Raw genomic sequence first — 16629 nt, forward strand, 5'->3', positions numbered from 1 at the left:
CCCGGCCTCTGAACACACAGGGAGGATGCCATTTTGTAGCACATTGTGAAGACACAGGTATTTTAACATGGCACTCTACAAATGGATTAAAACCTGGTGAACTGAGATGTCTCAATATGTAAGTAAACAGGGAATCCTCATTTAGCAGGTGTGTTTCTAGTGTGGTCCTGCACAGATTGGTTCTTGATCCTCTGCTATTTAACACTTTTATAAATGACCTGGGAAAAAAACATAAAATGATGACTGATAAAGTCTGCAGATGACACTCTAATCCGGAGGCATGGTAAATAATGAGGAGAACAGGTCACTAATTCACAGGCCTGGTCTACACTACGTGTTTAAACCGAATTTAGCAGCGTTAAACCGATTTAACCCTGCACTCGTCCACACAACGAGGCCCTTTATATCGATATAAAGGGCTCTTTAAACCGGTTTCTGTACTCCTCCCCAATGAGAGGAGTAGCACTGAAATCGGTTTTGTCATGTCAGATTAGGGTTAGTGTGGTCGCAAATCGACGGTATTGGCCTCTGGGCGGTATCCCACAGTGCACCATTGTGACTGCTCTGGAAAGCAATCTGAACTCGGATGCACTGGCCAGGTAGACAGGAAAAGCCCTGCGAACTTTTGAATTTCATTTCCTGTTTGCCCAGCGTGGAGCTCTTATCAGCATGGGTGGCCATGCAGTCCCAGAATCCAAAAAGAGCTCCAGCATGGACCGTACAGGAGATACTGGATTTGACCGCTGTATGAGGAGACAAATCTATTCTATCAGAGCTCTGTTACAGAAGACGAGATGACAAAGCATTTGAAAAAAACTCCAAGCTATGATAGACAGAGGCCACAGCAGGGAGTCAGCACAGTGCTGCATGACAAGCATAACAGAAAGCCAAAGAATCAAATGGACGCTCATGGAGGGAGGGAGGCGGTACTGAGGACTCCAGCTATCCCGCAGTCTCCGAAAAGCATTTGCATTCATGGCTGAGCTCCCAGTGCCTGTAGGGTCAAAAACATTGTTCGGGGTGGTTCAGGGTATATCTCGTCAATTTACCCTCCCGTGAAAGAAAAGGGAAAGAAATCGTTTCTTGCCATTTTTCAGTGTCACCATGTGTCTACTGAATGCTGCTGGTAGACGCGGTGCTGCGGCGCTAAACAGCTGCATCCCCTCCCCTTCCTTTCCTGATGGCAGATGGTACCAAAATGGTGGAAAACCATCATCAGCCCGTGAGTGCTCCTGGCTGGCCTCGGTGAGGTCAGCCGGGGGCACCTGGGTAAAAATGGGAATGACTCCCTGTCATTCCTGGCAGACGGTACAAAATGCTCGGTAACCATCCTAATCATAGCAGCTGGAGCCTGAGCTCCATCATCCCCCACCCCCACTTTCGTGTCTAAAGAAAAGATTCTGTACTCCCTGGACTATCATAGCAGTGGGAGGCTGAGCTCCTCTCCCCACCCACCCTTCAATGTCCTGCCTGAACTATCATAGCAGCTGGAGGCTGCCTCCCCCTCATTTTATCTCGCTAAAAAGTCAGTGTTTCTTATTCCTGCATTCTTTATTACTTCATCACACAAATGGGGGGACACTGCCACAGTAGCCCAGGAGGGGTGTGGGAGGAGGGAAGCAACGGGTGAGGTTGTTGCAGGGGCACCCCCTACAATGGCATGCAGCTCATCATTTCTGCGGGATCTCTGGGGCTCTGACCCAGAGCAGCTGTGCTCTCTGGCTCTCTAGTAGACTTGCCCCATATTCTAGGCAGGACTGACTCTATTTTTAGACAAAACATAAAGAAGGGAATGACCCAGGGAGTCATTCCCATTTTTGTCCATGTGCCCCCGGCCGACCTCAGAGAGGCCAGCCAGGAGCACCCATGACAGCAGCAGACGGTACAAAATGATTGAAAACCGTCATCTCATCGCCAATTTACAATGGCAGATGGTGCAAGAGGGATGGTAACCATCTCTGCTACCTTGCAAAGGCAAATGAATGCTGCTGTGTACCACTGCAGTACCGCCTCTGTCAGCGGCATGCAGTACACATACGGTGACAGTGACAACAGAAACAGGCTCCATGGTTGCCATGCTATGGTGTCTGCCAGGACAATCCAGGGGGAAAAGGGCGCGAAATGATTGTCTGTTGTTGCTTTCACGGAGGAAGGATTGAGTGACGACGTTTACCCAGAATCACCCGCGACACTGTTTTTGCACCATCGTGCATTGGGATCTCAATCCAGAATTCCAATGGGCGGGGGAGACTGCGGGAACTATGGGATAGCTACAGGATAGCTACCCACAGTGCAACGCTCCAGAAATTGACGCTGGCCTCGGTGTATGGATGCACACCACCGAAATAATGTGCTTAGTGTGGCTGCGTGCACTCGACTTTATACAATCTGTTTTACAAAACCGGTTTATGTAAAATCGGAATAATCTCGTAGTGTAGACATACCCACAGTGAACTGGATCACTCTACACTCCTCTATGGAATAGCTACGCAAAATGTTTCCCAATTTACTCCTAAAAAACACAGTTGGGCAGAGTGCAGGGTATGAAGTGGAAAACAGAAAATGCCCCAATTAATTTACAGTCGGTTAAGCCTTAGTGTGATTTGTTAGCTTATGAGCCAAAGTCCCCTAACATTTTGCATAGCTGCAAAGCCTATAAAGGATATGTGTGACCGATTACTATGCTGGTGAAATAAGGAATGGAGATGTACTGAGACTGATCTGTTTGCAGATGATTTAGCCATTAATTGCAAGTCCTAGATATTTTGCTGAGTAAGGGATATGGAGTGGTACTAACAGAACAAGGAAGTAACTAGGTTGTAAACAACTGGGGTATGTGTGTTAGGATAAGCAAATTGGAACAGACCCAGGTGTTGACACTTAAAGATAGGTCAGGAAAGATTTTACAGCTTGCCTGGAGGCAAGATTCCCATGATAGCTTTTTCTTAATTGCAAAGTATCTGGCAAGGAATGGAATTTTACAATGCAGTAACCCATGATATATTTTATGTTATACAATATATTTTTGCACTGTACTAAGTGCAACATATTCACAAGATATGTAATGCATAAAAATGGCCAAAGAAGGCCATAAACAATGAATAACCAGTAGGTTTTGAAACAGTTGGAAAATTACAAGGAAAAGGGAACTGAGGTAAGAATCTAAGGGCATGTATACACTTACTGAGGATTGATGCTGCTGCAGTTGATGCACTGGGCATTGATTTTAGTGGGTCTCCGCTAGACCTGCTAAATCGACCACAGATCGCTGTCCCGTCAATTCTTGTACTCCACTGGAATGAGAAGTGTAAGGTAAGTTGATGGGAGAGCATCTCCCGTTGATGCAGTGCGGGGTAGACACTGTAGTAAGTCGACCTCAGATACGTCGACTCCAGCTATGGTAGCGGAGTTGTGTAATTTTGGGGGTAAGTCGACCTAAGTGTAGACAAGCCCTAAGATGTGAAGAAGTATACACCAAAAGGAGGAAGTTGATAAGGGTTGGAATGTTGAACTAAGAAGAGTTACCATAGTATAACTACCACAAGAAATCATAAGAAAGTAAGACCATTGCCAGACAGGATCCAGACTGTCTGCAGCTACAGAGAAGGCCTTCCACAGGTGTGGGTAATTGTAAGCCTCTCTGTATGTGCTGTCTTGAGTGTTTAATAAATTCATTCAAAACTGACTTGTTAACCAAATCTAAATTTAAGAGAAGGCTATTCATTAAACATATAATCACAATTAAAATTCCTATCCATTATTAGCTATTCATTTATTAATTATTGACAAATTATTGGTTGATTATCAACACAAGAAATATGTAAACTACAGTGACTGGAAGACTGTTCTCTACATTGGTTACGTCTGACCTTTCTGTATTATGCTGTTTTATTGCTAATCAATAAAGTGATTGAGCCGAGGTATCTGAGGTCTCATTGACTGATGACAAACTTAACCAGCAACCACCTCAAACCACTTACAAGATCACATTTCTAGCTGTAATGGGAATGGGGCCTCATAGTGACTGGATTTCATAAGGATGGAGGACAGTGTTCCAGAAGTGTGAGGCATGAAGGGGAAGTGACTACAGATCAATGAAGAGATGCCTTTCTTTTCATTTCTCACTAGACTGATTTAACAAAAGTAGCACTACTTGACAGTACTAACTCTGTGTGTTAATTAAACATGAATGCCCCAGTGAAGGTGGGTGCGCCTATTAGGAAACAGTGGGTTTGTGTATTTCTTTGGTTGGGCTGGGGACTGTTGTGTCACGGGTGTTGTTTCCTGATGATTTTCTGTACTTTTCTCAGAACATAAGATTGTTTTTGCACAAATAGTTCTAATAGTCCTTGAGCTTAAGTTCTTGCTTTGATTGCCAACTTGCAACGCATGTATTCATGTCAACCACACATCATTCATACTAGGCCTCAATGACCTATAACATATTACATGATGTATGAATCACACTATATATATATATATATATAATATCACAACAGTTGCATTTGGCCTTATTGTTTGTTTATTTCTCCTTGTATGGTTATTACTTGGCAATAAACAACTTCTATGGTTAAGCTGGTTGTTTCCCTCCCTCTCTCCTGTTTTTGGCTTCCCCATTCGCTCTGCAGCAATGATCCTCTTACCTAAGCTAAAGATCCCTGCAGCACCCAAAAATCCTGTGGGGTTTGCTCATCAAGCGGGTTACTACCCGAACAACTGTAATGGGAAAGTGGGGATAGGGAAGTGCTGCTTGACCCTGCCTACTCAGGCATGCTCTTTTCTGGTGCGGCGTTCGTGGCGTATGAGAGTGGCAGCTTGGAAGGGCTGCTCGACCCAGCCTGGTGAGTCAAGGGACATATAAGGGGTACGCTTGGAGTGCTCATTGACCTGGTTCACTCAGATACACTCTGTTAATGTGTGTGTGCATCTGATTCTGGGGCTGGAGGAACCCAGCCCTCAGTCACCTAGGTCCTGCAGGATAGCTCCATTGGTAACACTGTTGTTCTTCAAGGTGTGTTGCACATGTTTATTCTGTGATCCACCCTCCTGCCCTCTACACTGTAGTTTTCTGGAAAGAAGGAATAGAGGGGGCAAGGGAATGGCTGGGTGCCTTATTGATAAGTACCGAGGAAAAAAAAGTCAGCAACTGTGCTTAGGGTGCATACACACCTAGAATGGATGTGTGCAACACATTTCAAAGAACAACCTTTACAGAAGGTTAGTAAACACTTTAAAAAAAATTAAAGTAGAGATTCTCACATGATCACCTGACTCCATGAGCAAGGCTTTAAGAAAACCACCAAATATTGCAAGACGGGATAAAATGGCTAGATAGGGAAACAATGCACTCGCCTCAAAACACAGCAACTTTCTGAGGGTTTCTAGCTTCCTACCCACGATATCTCCCAGCTCTGCACTACAAAGTGCTAACCAAATTCAATATGTAGACTGTAAACTCTTTGGAGGCAAGGACCTTGTCTCCTTATTTGAGGAGTGTCCTACAGAGACCAGGAATTTCTCTCCTTTTTAGGTGAATAAGCACACTCTTTGCCATCTGTGAAAATAACAGATAAAAGTTTTCTTTTAATGAAAGCTGAGATGCCGCTGTAATCACATGACTCCTGAAACTGGGGCACTAAATAGAGACTTGTAGTGTCTATCCCTTATTTAAATGCCTCTCAAAATCATTAATGCAGGCCGAGTTAGGGTTGCTCAGTGGTGCCTCATGCTCTTCCAGACTGAAAAGTGGCTAAACCTAAACCTCTGAAAACCAGGAAATACAAAGTGAATGCCATATGTGCCAAGCCCCTACCACTGTTGTTAAAACACAACCAAACTGATGTGTTCATGACTAAATACAGTGCTTCAGAGGACAGACCAACCTAGAAACCCATGTGGGCAGCAGACTACCTGGATTCCTAGAAGTTTCAGCAGTAATATTTTGGTTACTCAAGCAGCAAAGAGTCCTGTGGCACCTTATAGACTAACAGATATATTGGAGTATGAGCTTTTGTGGGTGAACACCCGCATCGTTGGATGCTGTTTGGTTGCTGTTTTCAAACTCTTATTAAATGGAAGTGGGGAATGTTGTAATGATCAGTGTAGATAGCACCTCCAACAACAGCTGGTGCATCTTCATCTTAGTGTTAAGTTGTCTTGTTTTCATAGTGTGTGTTGTCCTGGTTGGGAAGGGTAGGGTTAAGGGGGGGAAGGCCACTTGTCCCATATCAAACCGGATGGTCCTCTTTTTGAGATGTTTGTCCTCTTTTCATTATTAGGACAAAACCAGACATGATTTTGTCTGGTATTGGATGGGGGGGACAATGTTCTGCCCCCCCGACTCTTAAAAATGACACCCTTCATGTACTGTGACCTTGCACGTAGGTTACACCAGTGGGGACAGAGCATTCTTAAAAATAGTGTCTCCCATGCGGCATGACTTTGCACTCACCATGAGTATAAGGTCACACTAGCAGGGGCAGGGTGTGCATGCTCTTAAAGATGATGTCCCCCATGTGGCAGGATCTCACATTCATGTTTCTGGAAGTATCAGAGTGTTTTCTGTAGGGTTGCCACCTTTCTAATTGCTGCTAACTGGATCCCTGAAGCCCTTCCCCTGCCCTGCCTCTTCCCCCAAAGCTCTGCCTCTTCCACCAGGTTCCACTCTTCTTTCCCTCTTCACTCAGGCCCTGCTCCCTTGTCTGTCTCTTCCCCCCAAGGCCCCACCCCTGTTGCTCCCCCCGCTTACTTGCTGAATTGTCTCCACCTCCCCTCCCTCCACCAGCTGGACTCCCTCTGCTCTGGGGCTGGGATGGCAGCTGCTGCAGCCTGACAAGGAGCCTGCCTGCAGGTAGGAGGTGATGGGCTGGCACAGGTTAATGACCTGGCACTTGACCCTGCCTCCGGATCATCGGACTTTGTATTGACCAGACACTGCCACATCCCCATTTTGACCAGACTTTCCAGTAAAAAAGCTGGCACTTGGCAACCCTAAATAGCACCTGGACACAGAAGCCAAAAAACGGATGGCCCAGGTAAAACCCAGCCAGGTGGCAACCCTCGACCTCCGGAACGTGCGAGTGGTCGCCTTAGTTCAAGGTCAGAGGAAACCTGTCTTGCCCGTGTGCACTGGAGTTGTTAGTTCCTAATAAATCCTGTGATTTCTTTGGCTGACCTATTACAGTATTTCTGGTGAATGAGAAGAACTAACCATAGAGGTGGTCAAATAAACCCATGAGCGGCGAGTTATATGGGCCCGTGGTGCTTGTGCTCCAGCAAATTCAGGGCCTGGAGGCCTGGCTCCACCAATGTTTGGGGTTGGGTCTCTACCCCGGCTCCATCTGCTGCCCTTGCGCTCTCCCCCCCCCCCCCCGGAGTGTCCCTGCCTGTGCTCCGGGCAGCGGGCGGCTGCCCTGCTGTTCCACTCCCTTGCGGGCCACTACTGGCTCCAAAAGGGAGCAGCACCGGCAGCAGGATGAGGTGGCGGCACGGCTGCTGCCTGTGGAGGGAGGAGGCACATGTGATGGGAGCCCCCCCCCCGGCACCCACCGGAGGGGAGGGGAAGGGAGGGGAGGGGGCTTCTTGGACCAGAGAGAGGTGCAGCCCCTAGGATCATGTGCAGTGACAGTGCTGGGTGAGTGTGCTGCTGGGGGGGAGGGAGATGGGGGCCCTCCCCCACAGCTTGCTGCTTTAGGGGAAGAGGCTGGGGGAACAGGGGAGTCCTCCTCTCTGGCCCCAGCTCTGGGGGCAGCCTGCCTGCACCCCAAACTCCTCAGCCCCACCCCAGACCCCTCACCCCGCACCCCAACCCTGAGCTCCCCTCCTGCACCCAGAACCCCTCATCCCCAGCCCCATCCTGCAGCCCTCACCCCTGCACCCCAATCCTCTGCCTTAGCCCTGAGCCCCTCCTACACCCCTAATCCCCAGCCCTGCTCCAGAGCCCTCACCCCCACACCCTGACCCCCTGACCCAGCCCTGAGCCCCACCCACGCCTCTAATCCCCAGCCCTCTTCCCCCCCCACGCCCCAACCCTCTGCCCTAGCCTCTCCCACACCCCAAGCCCCTCATCCCCAGCTAGAGCCCTCACCCCCTACCCAAATCCCTCAGCCCAGCTCCAGAGCCCTCACCGCCCCCAAACATCCTAACCCCCTGTCCCAACCCCTCCCCCACGCAAACTCCTCAGACCCCCCCCCATTCATTTTGCAGGGCGGTGGGGGCGGGACTTGGACCCGTCCCGACAGTGAGACAAACCTGCGGACCCTCAATAAGCCCCGCCCCCAATTCCCCCCCCGGGGGCCCGGGCCTGGTGCGGGGGGAAGTTCACGGGGGCGGAACTTCCCGCTCTCAGCGGCTCGTTGGGAACCTCCCGGCGCCCGGGCCGGGTCTGGCTGCGGGCGGGCGGGACTCCCGGGTCGGTGCTGGGACAAACCCGGGAGATCGCGTCCGTCCCCCGCGGGGGCGGTGAGTCCGGGGCCTGGGGCAGAGCCCGGGGGAGGGAACCTGCCCCTGCAGCGGCAGCAGAGCGAGTGGTGCCCGCGACAAGGGGTCAGAGCCTGAGCCCAGCTGGGTTCCCGGGGGGCTGTGTGTGTGTCTGTGCAGCTGAGCCTTGCAGGGTCCTCCCACCCAGCCAGTTTCTGGGGTGCAAAGAGGGGAGCTCTGTGCAGCCAGAGCCCAGGCGGGGCCCCTGTAGCCCAGCCAGCAACTCTCCGGAGAAACAGCACTTTTAAAAAAGCCTTGGTAATCCCAAAAGGCCTTGTGCACACACACAAGGTGTCCTGCTTTAACAATACCGGTGTATTTAAAGTCGTACAGAGCCTCTCCTCCCCCATGCCAGCCCTGCATGTGGATATAATTATTTTGTTACAAAGGTGCTTGTATAGGAAAGTGTATAAGCTGCACTGATATACGGCCTCTCCAACCTGGTATCACTGTAACCGTATGATGAGATCACTATATGAGTAAGAAATCTCACCCCCCAACCCAAATAGTTTGACAGGTGCAATGTCTGATGTTCAGTGCAATCATAAACTAAAACCATCACAGCATGAAAAATGAAATGCTCAGATTCAGGTCTCCTAAATTGAAATTGGGCTTTTTAAAAAGCCTGTCTAACAATATCCAGGAATAACATGAGAAAAGGAAGGAAGAATATGATCCATTTAGGCCATAAGGAACATTAATCTCACACCATTAATTCTTAATTCTGCTGCTGACCAGGGAAATAGGACAACTGCCCTAATAACTGAAACACTGCGATTGTCTCCACCACAGAGCATTGGCCAGTATAGCTTTGCCACCAGAGCCTGTGAGTGGAGTCACTGCATAGGCCAACAGAACAAGGTTTTCTGCCAGCATGGCTGCCCCAGCTCCTCAAATGACCCTAACCACACCAGTGTTTTTCAGATGAGGCCACCAGGGTCTTTTCTTGGGACAGCAGCTTCCTGGGCAGTGATTGGGGAGGGCGAAGTAGTAACACCACCCCAAGACCCCCCCAGGGGTTGGACCCTGCCTCCTTCTGGAACCAGAAATGCCAGAGGAGCAGGCAGCTGGTGTGAGTTCCCCACTTTCCTAAGGGTGGTGGGGCTCGAGTTTTGAACTTCAGCCCTGCAATGACAGGTAGCCGACTCTTTGGGGTAAAGGTTGTCTTTTTGTTCTGTCCTTTTTCAGTGCCTGGTGCAGTGGGGCCTTGTCCCATGATTAACAGTCCTGAGTTCTAAGGTAACACAAATAATAATAATGTTCATTAAAAAGAATAAAAAGAGCCAACTACCTGCACGAATGCAATTGTGATCTGATATTCCTAGATGCCATGACCAGTCAAATAAAAGGCAGAATTGAGGTAACATCACCTGAGTTCAGAAAGGGTTTACTAGGAAGAAGGCTTGGTCTGGGCAGAAGGCTACAAGGAAGAAATACAAAATTGAGGGATCTGTTCTAGTCATCAATGGGCTGAACCCAACTGATATTGGTGAAAACTGGAACAGGAAATGTAGGGGGACACAGAGCCCCTTTCATATGTGTGGCAGGCCCGTCGGCCTTCAATAACTCTGTTTAATAGAGAATCTGAGAGCCACTTGTCACTGCCCCTCAGATGCTACCTTTGTCCCTCACACAGAGCTAACAACGTATACGTTTCCTAGGTCTCAGTTTGTGTGATCGGAAGAGAAGGGATTTCTGAGATGATGAAGCCCCTGTCCAGCTCAGGGTCACAGAGGTTCCACCACCCAGGACCACAACTAAGCTGTGACCTCAGAGAGAAGCTGCAGTATTCACGGCAACTAGGTAATAAGTTGTGTGTGGAGATGCATGTGATGTTGGGGAGCATGGATAGTACAGCAGGGAGGGGAGTCCCCAAGGCAGCCTGTATGAAATCATTGGAACAGCATTTGGCTGTCTATTGGCACGTGGAGGCTGGGTAAATCCCTGTTCCTAGTAGAGTTGTGAGGTCCAGGAGCGTGTGTGTGTGTGTGGATCCATCTAACGGTATCTTTATCATTCTTTAGATCTTCCTGCACCTTATTTGTTTGTTCCTTATGCTAAGGAGAATGAAGGAGACCAGGATATAGTGGCCTCGCTCTGTAGGTTTGGCTTTATGGTGAGTTGTGAAAAGGTGCTTGCTTCAGTGGCCTGTGTTGGGGCTGAGTTCTGGAGGGATGGGGAGATTTGTGGGCAGGCTGAGTCTGGCATCTCTTGCTGTGTGGAGGAGGTTGGGAAAGGGGGTTCCTCCCCCCCCATAATGCTGCATTGACAGTGATAGCTTTGCCCTTTGCTGCTCAGCTTGTGTCTGAGTGGTGAGATTGTGGCCAGAGCAGGCAGGTGCTGAGTGGGGGACTCATGTCATTTCAGATGCCAGTGACGTTTGAGGAGGTGGCCGTGTACTTCTCTGAAGACGAATGGGCTCTTTTAGATGAAAAGCAGAAGGAACTCTACAGAGATGTCATGCAGGAGAATTACGAGACTCTCCTCTCGTTGGGTGAGCAGTTGCTCTAGTCCCCATAGTGTAGACATGGCCTAAATCTCCTATAAAGGACACAGCCCATTTCCCACCAGACAATCTGCTTGCCGAAAGGGGATACTGAAGCCTATATGGATTGTGTCTTTCCCCTTCATTCCAAGATTTTCTTTGCTGTTCTTTGTAGTTAAGTGATCAAGAAATACTTGACATGTTGTGATGCATGTACCTCTTTCCAATGAGCAGGATTTCCGATCGCTAAACCAGATGTGCTGTCCCAGATGGGACGAGGGGAAGAGCCGTGGTTTCCAGATCTCCAGCGCTCTGTGGAAAGGGAAATCCCAAGAGACACTAGCACAGGTGTGGAATGAGTGACATCAACTGCGAAGCTATCTGGGCCTGAGGGAAAAGCTGGGATCCCAGCAAACCCACTGAGTCCTCCCCCTGTTCTGTCCCATTGTTGTGTCCTGCCCTCATGGCAGGTGTCACTCCTCATGGCAGGTGCCACTTGTTCTGCCTGATCCCTGGCCGAAGTCTTTTCCTTAAGGCTTAAATGGGATTTTGAGGCGGAACTGGCCCTTTTTCCTTCTGTGGAAAGATTTGGGGGAATTTACTTCCTACCTATCCAGTTCTCTTATCAGTGACAAATTCCTTTACTGCCCCCGGTTCCCAGCACATGCAGTGAATCCCATCTGGATTCTCTCTCCTAACAGGTACCGGGACAGGAAGTGAAGATGAGGAGAGTCCCCAGCAGGAAGAGGCTGTGGGAGTGAAGATGCACAGGATGTTCTTAGGGAGACAACAATGCACTGACGTGGCAGGTACCTATGAGAGTCATGGCAGGGTGGGATGGCAGAGAGGAGACCCTCCAGGCAGGAGGAAATCCACTCTCAGCAGAAGAGGTTTGAGGAGATCCAAAGACACCAGCGCCCACCCGGTAACCCATATGGGGGAGACACCAAATACTGTCAATGAACTGGGGGAAAGAGTCTGTAACGGTTCACTCCTTATTCAGCACTGTCAACAAACTGGTGCAGAAAAAAGCGTCTACAAGTGTGACGAGTGTGGCAAAGGCTTCGCTCGACAAGAAAACCTTCAGCTACATCTAAGAATTCACCCAGACGAGCGACTTTATACATGTAATGAATGTGGGGAAAACTTCAGACTCAAGACAAGCCTTGTTCTTCATTGTTACACAGTCCACAAGTCAGAGACATCCCACAAGTGTCCAGATTGTGGCCAGCTCTTTATCCTGAGAGAAAGACTTATTCAGCATCAGAGAATCCATTCAGGAGAGGCAGCTGGAGGGTTGAACGATGGGATGGTGAGTGAGAACAGGGACAAGAATCCCCAGAAGGAAGGGCTTGTGAGAGCAGAGCAGGACAGGATGTTGTTGGGCAGACCCCAGAGTCTTGAGTGGGGAGAAGCCTGTGGAAGTGAGGGACCTGCAGAAAGGCAGCACAGGAGCCCTACAGGGGAGAGAGGCAGCATATCTGTGCAACATAAAAAAATTTCCAAGAAACTGAACTGCACCATTGGCCACCAGAGCGCCAATAGGGGAGCACAACCGAGTACAAGTAGTGACCAGCAAAGCTTCAGTAGCAACTCAGCAGTGCATCCAAAAGTCCATCCCAAAGAGAGACGTTACAGCTGTGCTGAGTGTGGGAAAAGCTATTACCACAACTCGCACCTCCGATGGCATCAGAAAAAACACACTGGAGAGAAATCCCATGTATGTGCCGACTGTGGAAAGAGCTTTAACTGCAGATCGTCACTCGGCAGACATGAAAGGATCCACAAAGAGGAGAAAAACTATAGCTGCCCTGACTGTGGGAAAAAATTCAGAGAGTACTTGCACCTTGCTGCACATCAGACAATCCACACAGGAGAGCGAGCCTATCAGTGTCCTGACTGCGACAAAAGCTTCAGACTGAAAGGGGTCCTTTGTACTCACCGTAAAACCCACACAGGAGCTAAACCTTTTAAATGCACCGAATGCGGGCAAGGCTTCGGGCGGAAAGAAACCCTCCATAAACACATGAGGCTCCACACTGGGGAGCGGCCCTATCAATGCACCCAGTGTGAGAAAAGCTTTCGTCAGAAGTTCTCCCTTTCGCAGCATCAGTTAACTCACCGGGAAGAGTGGCCTCACACATGTACAGATTGTGGGAAAGGCTTCAATCACAAATCAAACCTCGTTCAACACTTGGCCAAAGTGCACTTGAAAAAGCAACCCCATGCAGCAAATGTAGCTTCAGATTAAACAGCTCTATAATTGCAATGGTAGAAAACAGTGGAGTGGTATTTTTTAATTCTGGTGAGACACTTCTCCATCTGTACATATTCTAAAATACAAGGCTTAAGGAGGATGGATGGGTATTATTGCCTTATTTATGATGATGGGAGGGGGACAAAGCTGATGAAGAGAGGCACTGGTCTTTTGATGGGTTTTGGGGATGATTAGTGGGAATTTCAAGGCAGTGGAGTTGAACTTTGGCAGTTGAGCAGCGGCATGCCATCTATGGATGCAATGCATGGATTGCATTCCCATGTGAGCCCTGAATATGACTTCCTGACTGGCTGTGCCAGTGGGACGATTCCATCCGGCCCCTGAACACACAGGGAGGATGCCATTTTGTTCATTGTGAAGACATGGGTATTTTAACATGGTGCTCTACAAACAGATTAAAACCTGGAGAACTGAGATGTCTCAATATGTAACTAAACAGGGAATCCTCATTGAGCAGGTGTGTTTCAAGTGTGGTCCTGCAGAGGATTAAGAATGGATCTCTGCTATGTAACATTTTTATCATTGACCTGGAAAAAAACATAAAATGACGACTGATAAAGTCTGCAGATGACACTCTAATCCGGTGGGGTGGTAAAAAATGAAGAGAACAGGTCACTGATTCACAGTGAATTGGATCACTTCACACACTGGGCAAAAGAAGACAGTATGCATTTTAATGTGGCTAAATGTATACATCTAGGACAAAATATGTAGGCCGTACTTATAGGATGGGGTATTCTATTCTGGGAAGGTGAGACTCTGAAAAAGATTTCAGGTTTGTGGTGGATAAACAGCTGAATATGAGCTCCCATTGCAATGCTGTCTCCAAAAGAGTTCGTGCAATCCTGAGATGCATAAACGGGAATCTCCAGTAGGAACAGAGAGGTTATTTTACCTCTGTATTTGGCACTGAGACAACTGTATTTTTTTAAAGTAATCTACTCTGGAAGTTGTACTGGTATAATTTTGCCAGTGCGGTTATAGTGGCATAAGTTCCTGGGAGGCAAGTGAGGCTCTAGGGAGAGGCCATGGTCTTTACAGAGTCCCTAACAGTTTTTGCAGGGCTCAAGGTGTTAATCCTGGCAAATCCCAGCCCTGGCCCTTTCATCCTGCTACCCCTCCAAATTTCTCCTGGAGTTGCAGCTGGATGCAGGGTCTTCCCTCACCATCCTAACTCCTTGTGTAGCTTTGCTGGACCTGTTGCACAGCTGGCATGTTTCCCCCAGAGGTGGCAGCATTTCAGAGCCAAGTGGGATGATCTAGGCCTCCTCAGGTGGAGGAAGCTAGATCAGGGCAAGGGGTTATTAGATTTTGGTGGATGTATTCTGGTAATAAAGGAGAGGGACGGCAAAATATGAGCCTCAACACAAGTGCATCAAAATGGGGAGTTACAGAGGTATAATTATACTGGTATATTTTATGCCAGTTTAATTCCAGGTGTAGACAAGCCCTTAGCGAGAGAAATTTTAAAGGTGACAGGTGAACAGGGGTAAGTCAGCCTTACCCCACCCGCACAGCAGCTTTCTGCCATGCACTAACTGGCTATAGTGCTATTGGCTAAAGATACATCAGAGCAGACCCATTGTTCAGCCAGTCCTGTGTCTGACAGCGGCCAGCACTACACGCTTGGTTGGAACATGCAGGAAACCCCGCAGTGGACAATTATGGGAAAATCTATCCCTAGCAAAAGTTTCTGCCTAATCCTGTCAACCAGTTGTTGGTTTGTGCCCTGAAACAGATTCCTCATATATACATTATATATTAGTTCAGCTGGTATAACTCTGGAGGTTCTCATTATCTACGTTTCTAGCTGATCCTTTTTCAAAATTCCATGAGTTCCAAATCTCAATGCTATCTCGTGGAAATCAGCTCCATAGGTTTATATAAACTTGCCTTAGTAGTTTGTTCCAGTGGTTAATCACTCACATCTTTAAAAATGTGGTAGTTATTGCTAATTCAAACTTAGCTTGTTTCAGCTTGCAGTCATTGGCGGTGGCTCTGCCTTTTTCCACTAGATTAAACAGCTCTTTTGGTCCTGGGATTTTCTCTCCATAAAGGCATTTAAATTCTAATCAAATCACCCCTGAATCTTCTTTCTGAGAAGCTAAACCGGTTGAGCTCTCTAAGTCCCTTGCTGTAAGGCATTTTGTCTAGTCTTGTTATCATTTTTGTGGCTCTTCTCTGTACCCTCTCTCCAGTGTTTCAAGATGCTTTTAAAAATGTGAAAAGACGAACTGCACACAGTATTATAGCCTCAGTCTCACCAAAGGCGTACACAGGTACTTATTACTCCTCTGAGTATACATCCAAGAATCACATTAGCCCTTCTCGCCACAGGATCACAGTGGGAGCTCACGTTTGGATGTCCGTCCACTGTGAGTCCGAAGTCCATTTCAGTGGGCATGTCTACACTACAAACTTAAGTTGACTTAATTACTGCAGGGGCTAGAGGTTGAATTAATTAAGTCGGTTAGGTGTGTCCAGACTACTTTCGTTGTGTTGGTGAAGTCCATCGCACTGGCAGTGCTTGTATCGATGCAGGAGCAGTGCACCATGGTTAGCTATCCCACAGTGCAAGTAGCTGCCAGGAGTGTTGGGAATTGTTTGCGATGCCTCATGGGACCAAAAACTTGTCAAAGAGGGGAATGGGAACATGGCTTTGACCTCCCATGATGCAGTTTGCTCCCTCCCTCCCTTCTTGCCTTAATGTCAGCTGCAAGCAACCCATGCTTTCTTGCACCTTTTTTTGAAAACCTGGCTTAGTCGTGCATGTGCTTGGCCAAGAAGCAAGAAACAAGTCCTGGTTGCTGCTGGCAGTCACGCAGCAGCTAAGCATGGTGAAGCACCCTTTCAGGGCCAGGGAAACAAGCACTGATAGGTGGCTGCAGAACTTTTGAATGTGGAAGGCCACTTTCCAGGAATATTGTGCAGAGCTTTCCCCAGCCCTGAAGCGCAGCGACACTAAAATGACTTTGATAGTGGAGAAGTGAGTGGTGATGGCTCTGGGGAAACTTGCAATGCTGGACTGCTACTGGTCAGTGGGGAATCAATTTGGGGTTAGTAAATCCACCGTGGAGGCTGTTGTGATCGAAGTGTGCAGGGCCATTAATCAACTTCTGCTAAGAAGGGTAGTGACTGTGGGAAATGTGCAAGATATAGTGGATGGTTTTGCCACGATGGGGTTCCCTAACTGCGGTGGGGCAATAGATGGCACGCATATCCCTATCTTGGCACCAGGCCATCTTCCAAAGGAGTACATAAACCAAAAGGGATACTTTTCAATTGTGTTGCAAGCTCTGGTGGCTCACAGGGGGTGTTTCACTGACATCAGCATGCGATAGTCAGGAAAGGTGCATGAGCATGTAACTTTAGGAACACAGGTCTGTTC

At 48.3% G+C, this 16629-nt stretch overlaps 1 protein-coding gene across 5 annotated transcripts in view; it reads left to right on the forward strand.

Moving 5' to 3' along the window:
- LOC127052767 (zinc finger protein 436-like) overlaps window positions 1-16629 on the forward strand; it is a 57827-nt gene that overhangs the window by 6041 nt on the left and 35157 nt on the right. The window contains exons 1-5 of one of the 5 annotated variants that reach the window (XM_050956756.1): window positions 8304-8460; window positions 9667-9717; window positions 10140-10281; window positions 10503-10594; window positions 10846-10972. The exons of 1 other annotated variant lie outside the window; for it this stretch is intronic. In XM_050956756.1, coding sequence (XP_050812713.1) covers window positions 10179-10281; window positions 10503-10594; window positions 10846-10972 — 322 coding nt within the window. In that variant the 5' untranslated portion in view covers window positions 8304-8460; window positions 9667-9717; window positions 10140-10178. Of the gene's footprint in view, window positions 1-8303; window positions 8461-9666; window positions 9718-10139; window positions 10282-10502; window positions 10595-10845; window positions 10973-16629 lie in introns of those variants that run through there. 3 more of the 5 variants (XM_050956760.1, XM_050956761.1, XM_050956758.1) reach the window with 3 other exon arrangements.

This window comes from Gopherus flavomarginatus, chromosome 5 (assembly GCF_025201925.1).
Source record: "Gopherus flavomarginatus isolate rGopFla2 chromosome 5, rGopFla2.mat.asm, whole genome shotgun sequence".
NCBI classification, from domain to species: Eukaryota; Metazoa; Chordata; order Testudines; family Testudinidae; genus Gopherus; species Gopherus flavomarginatus.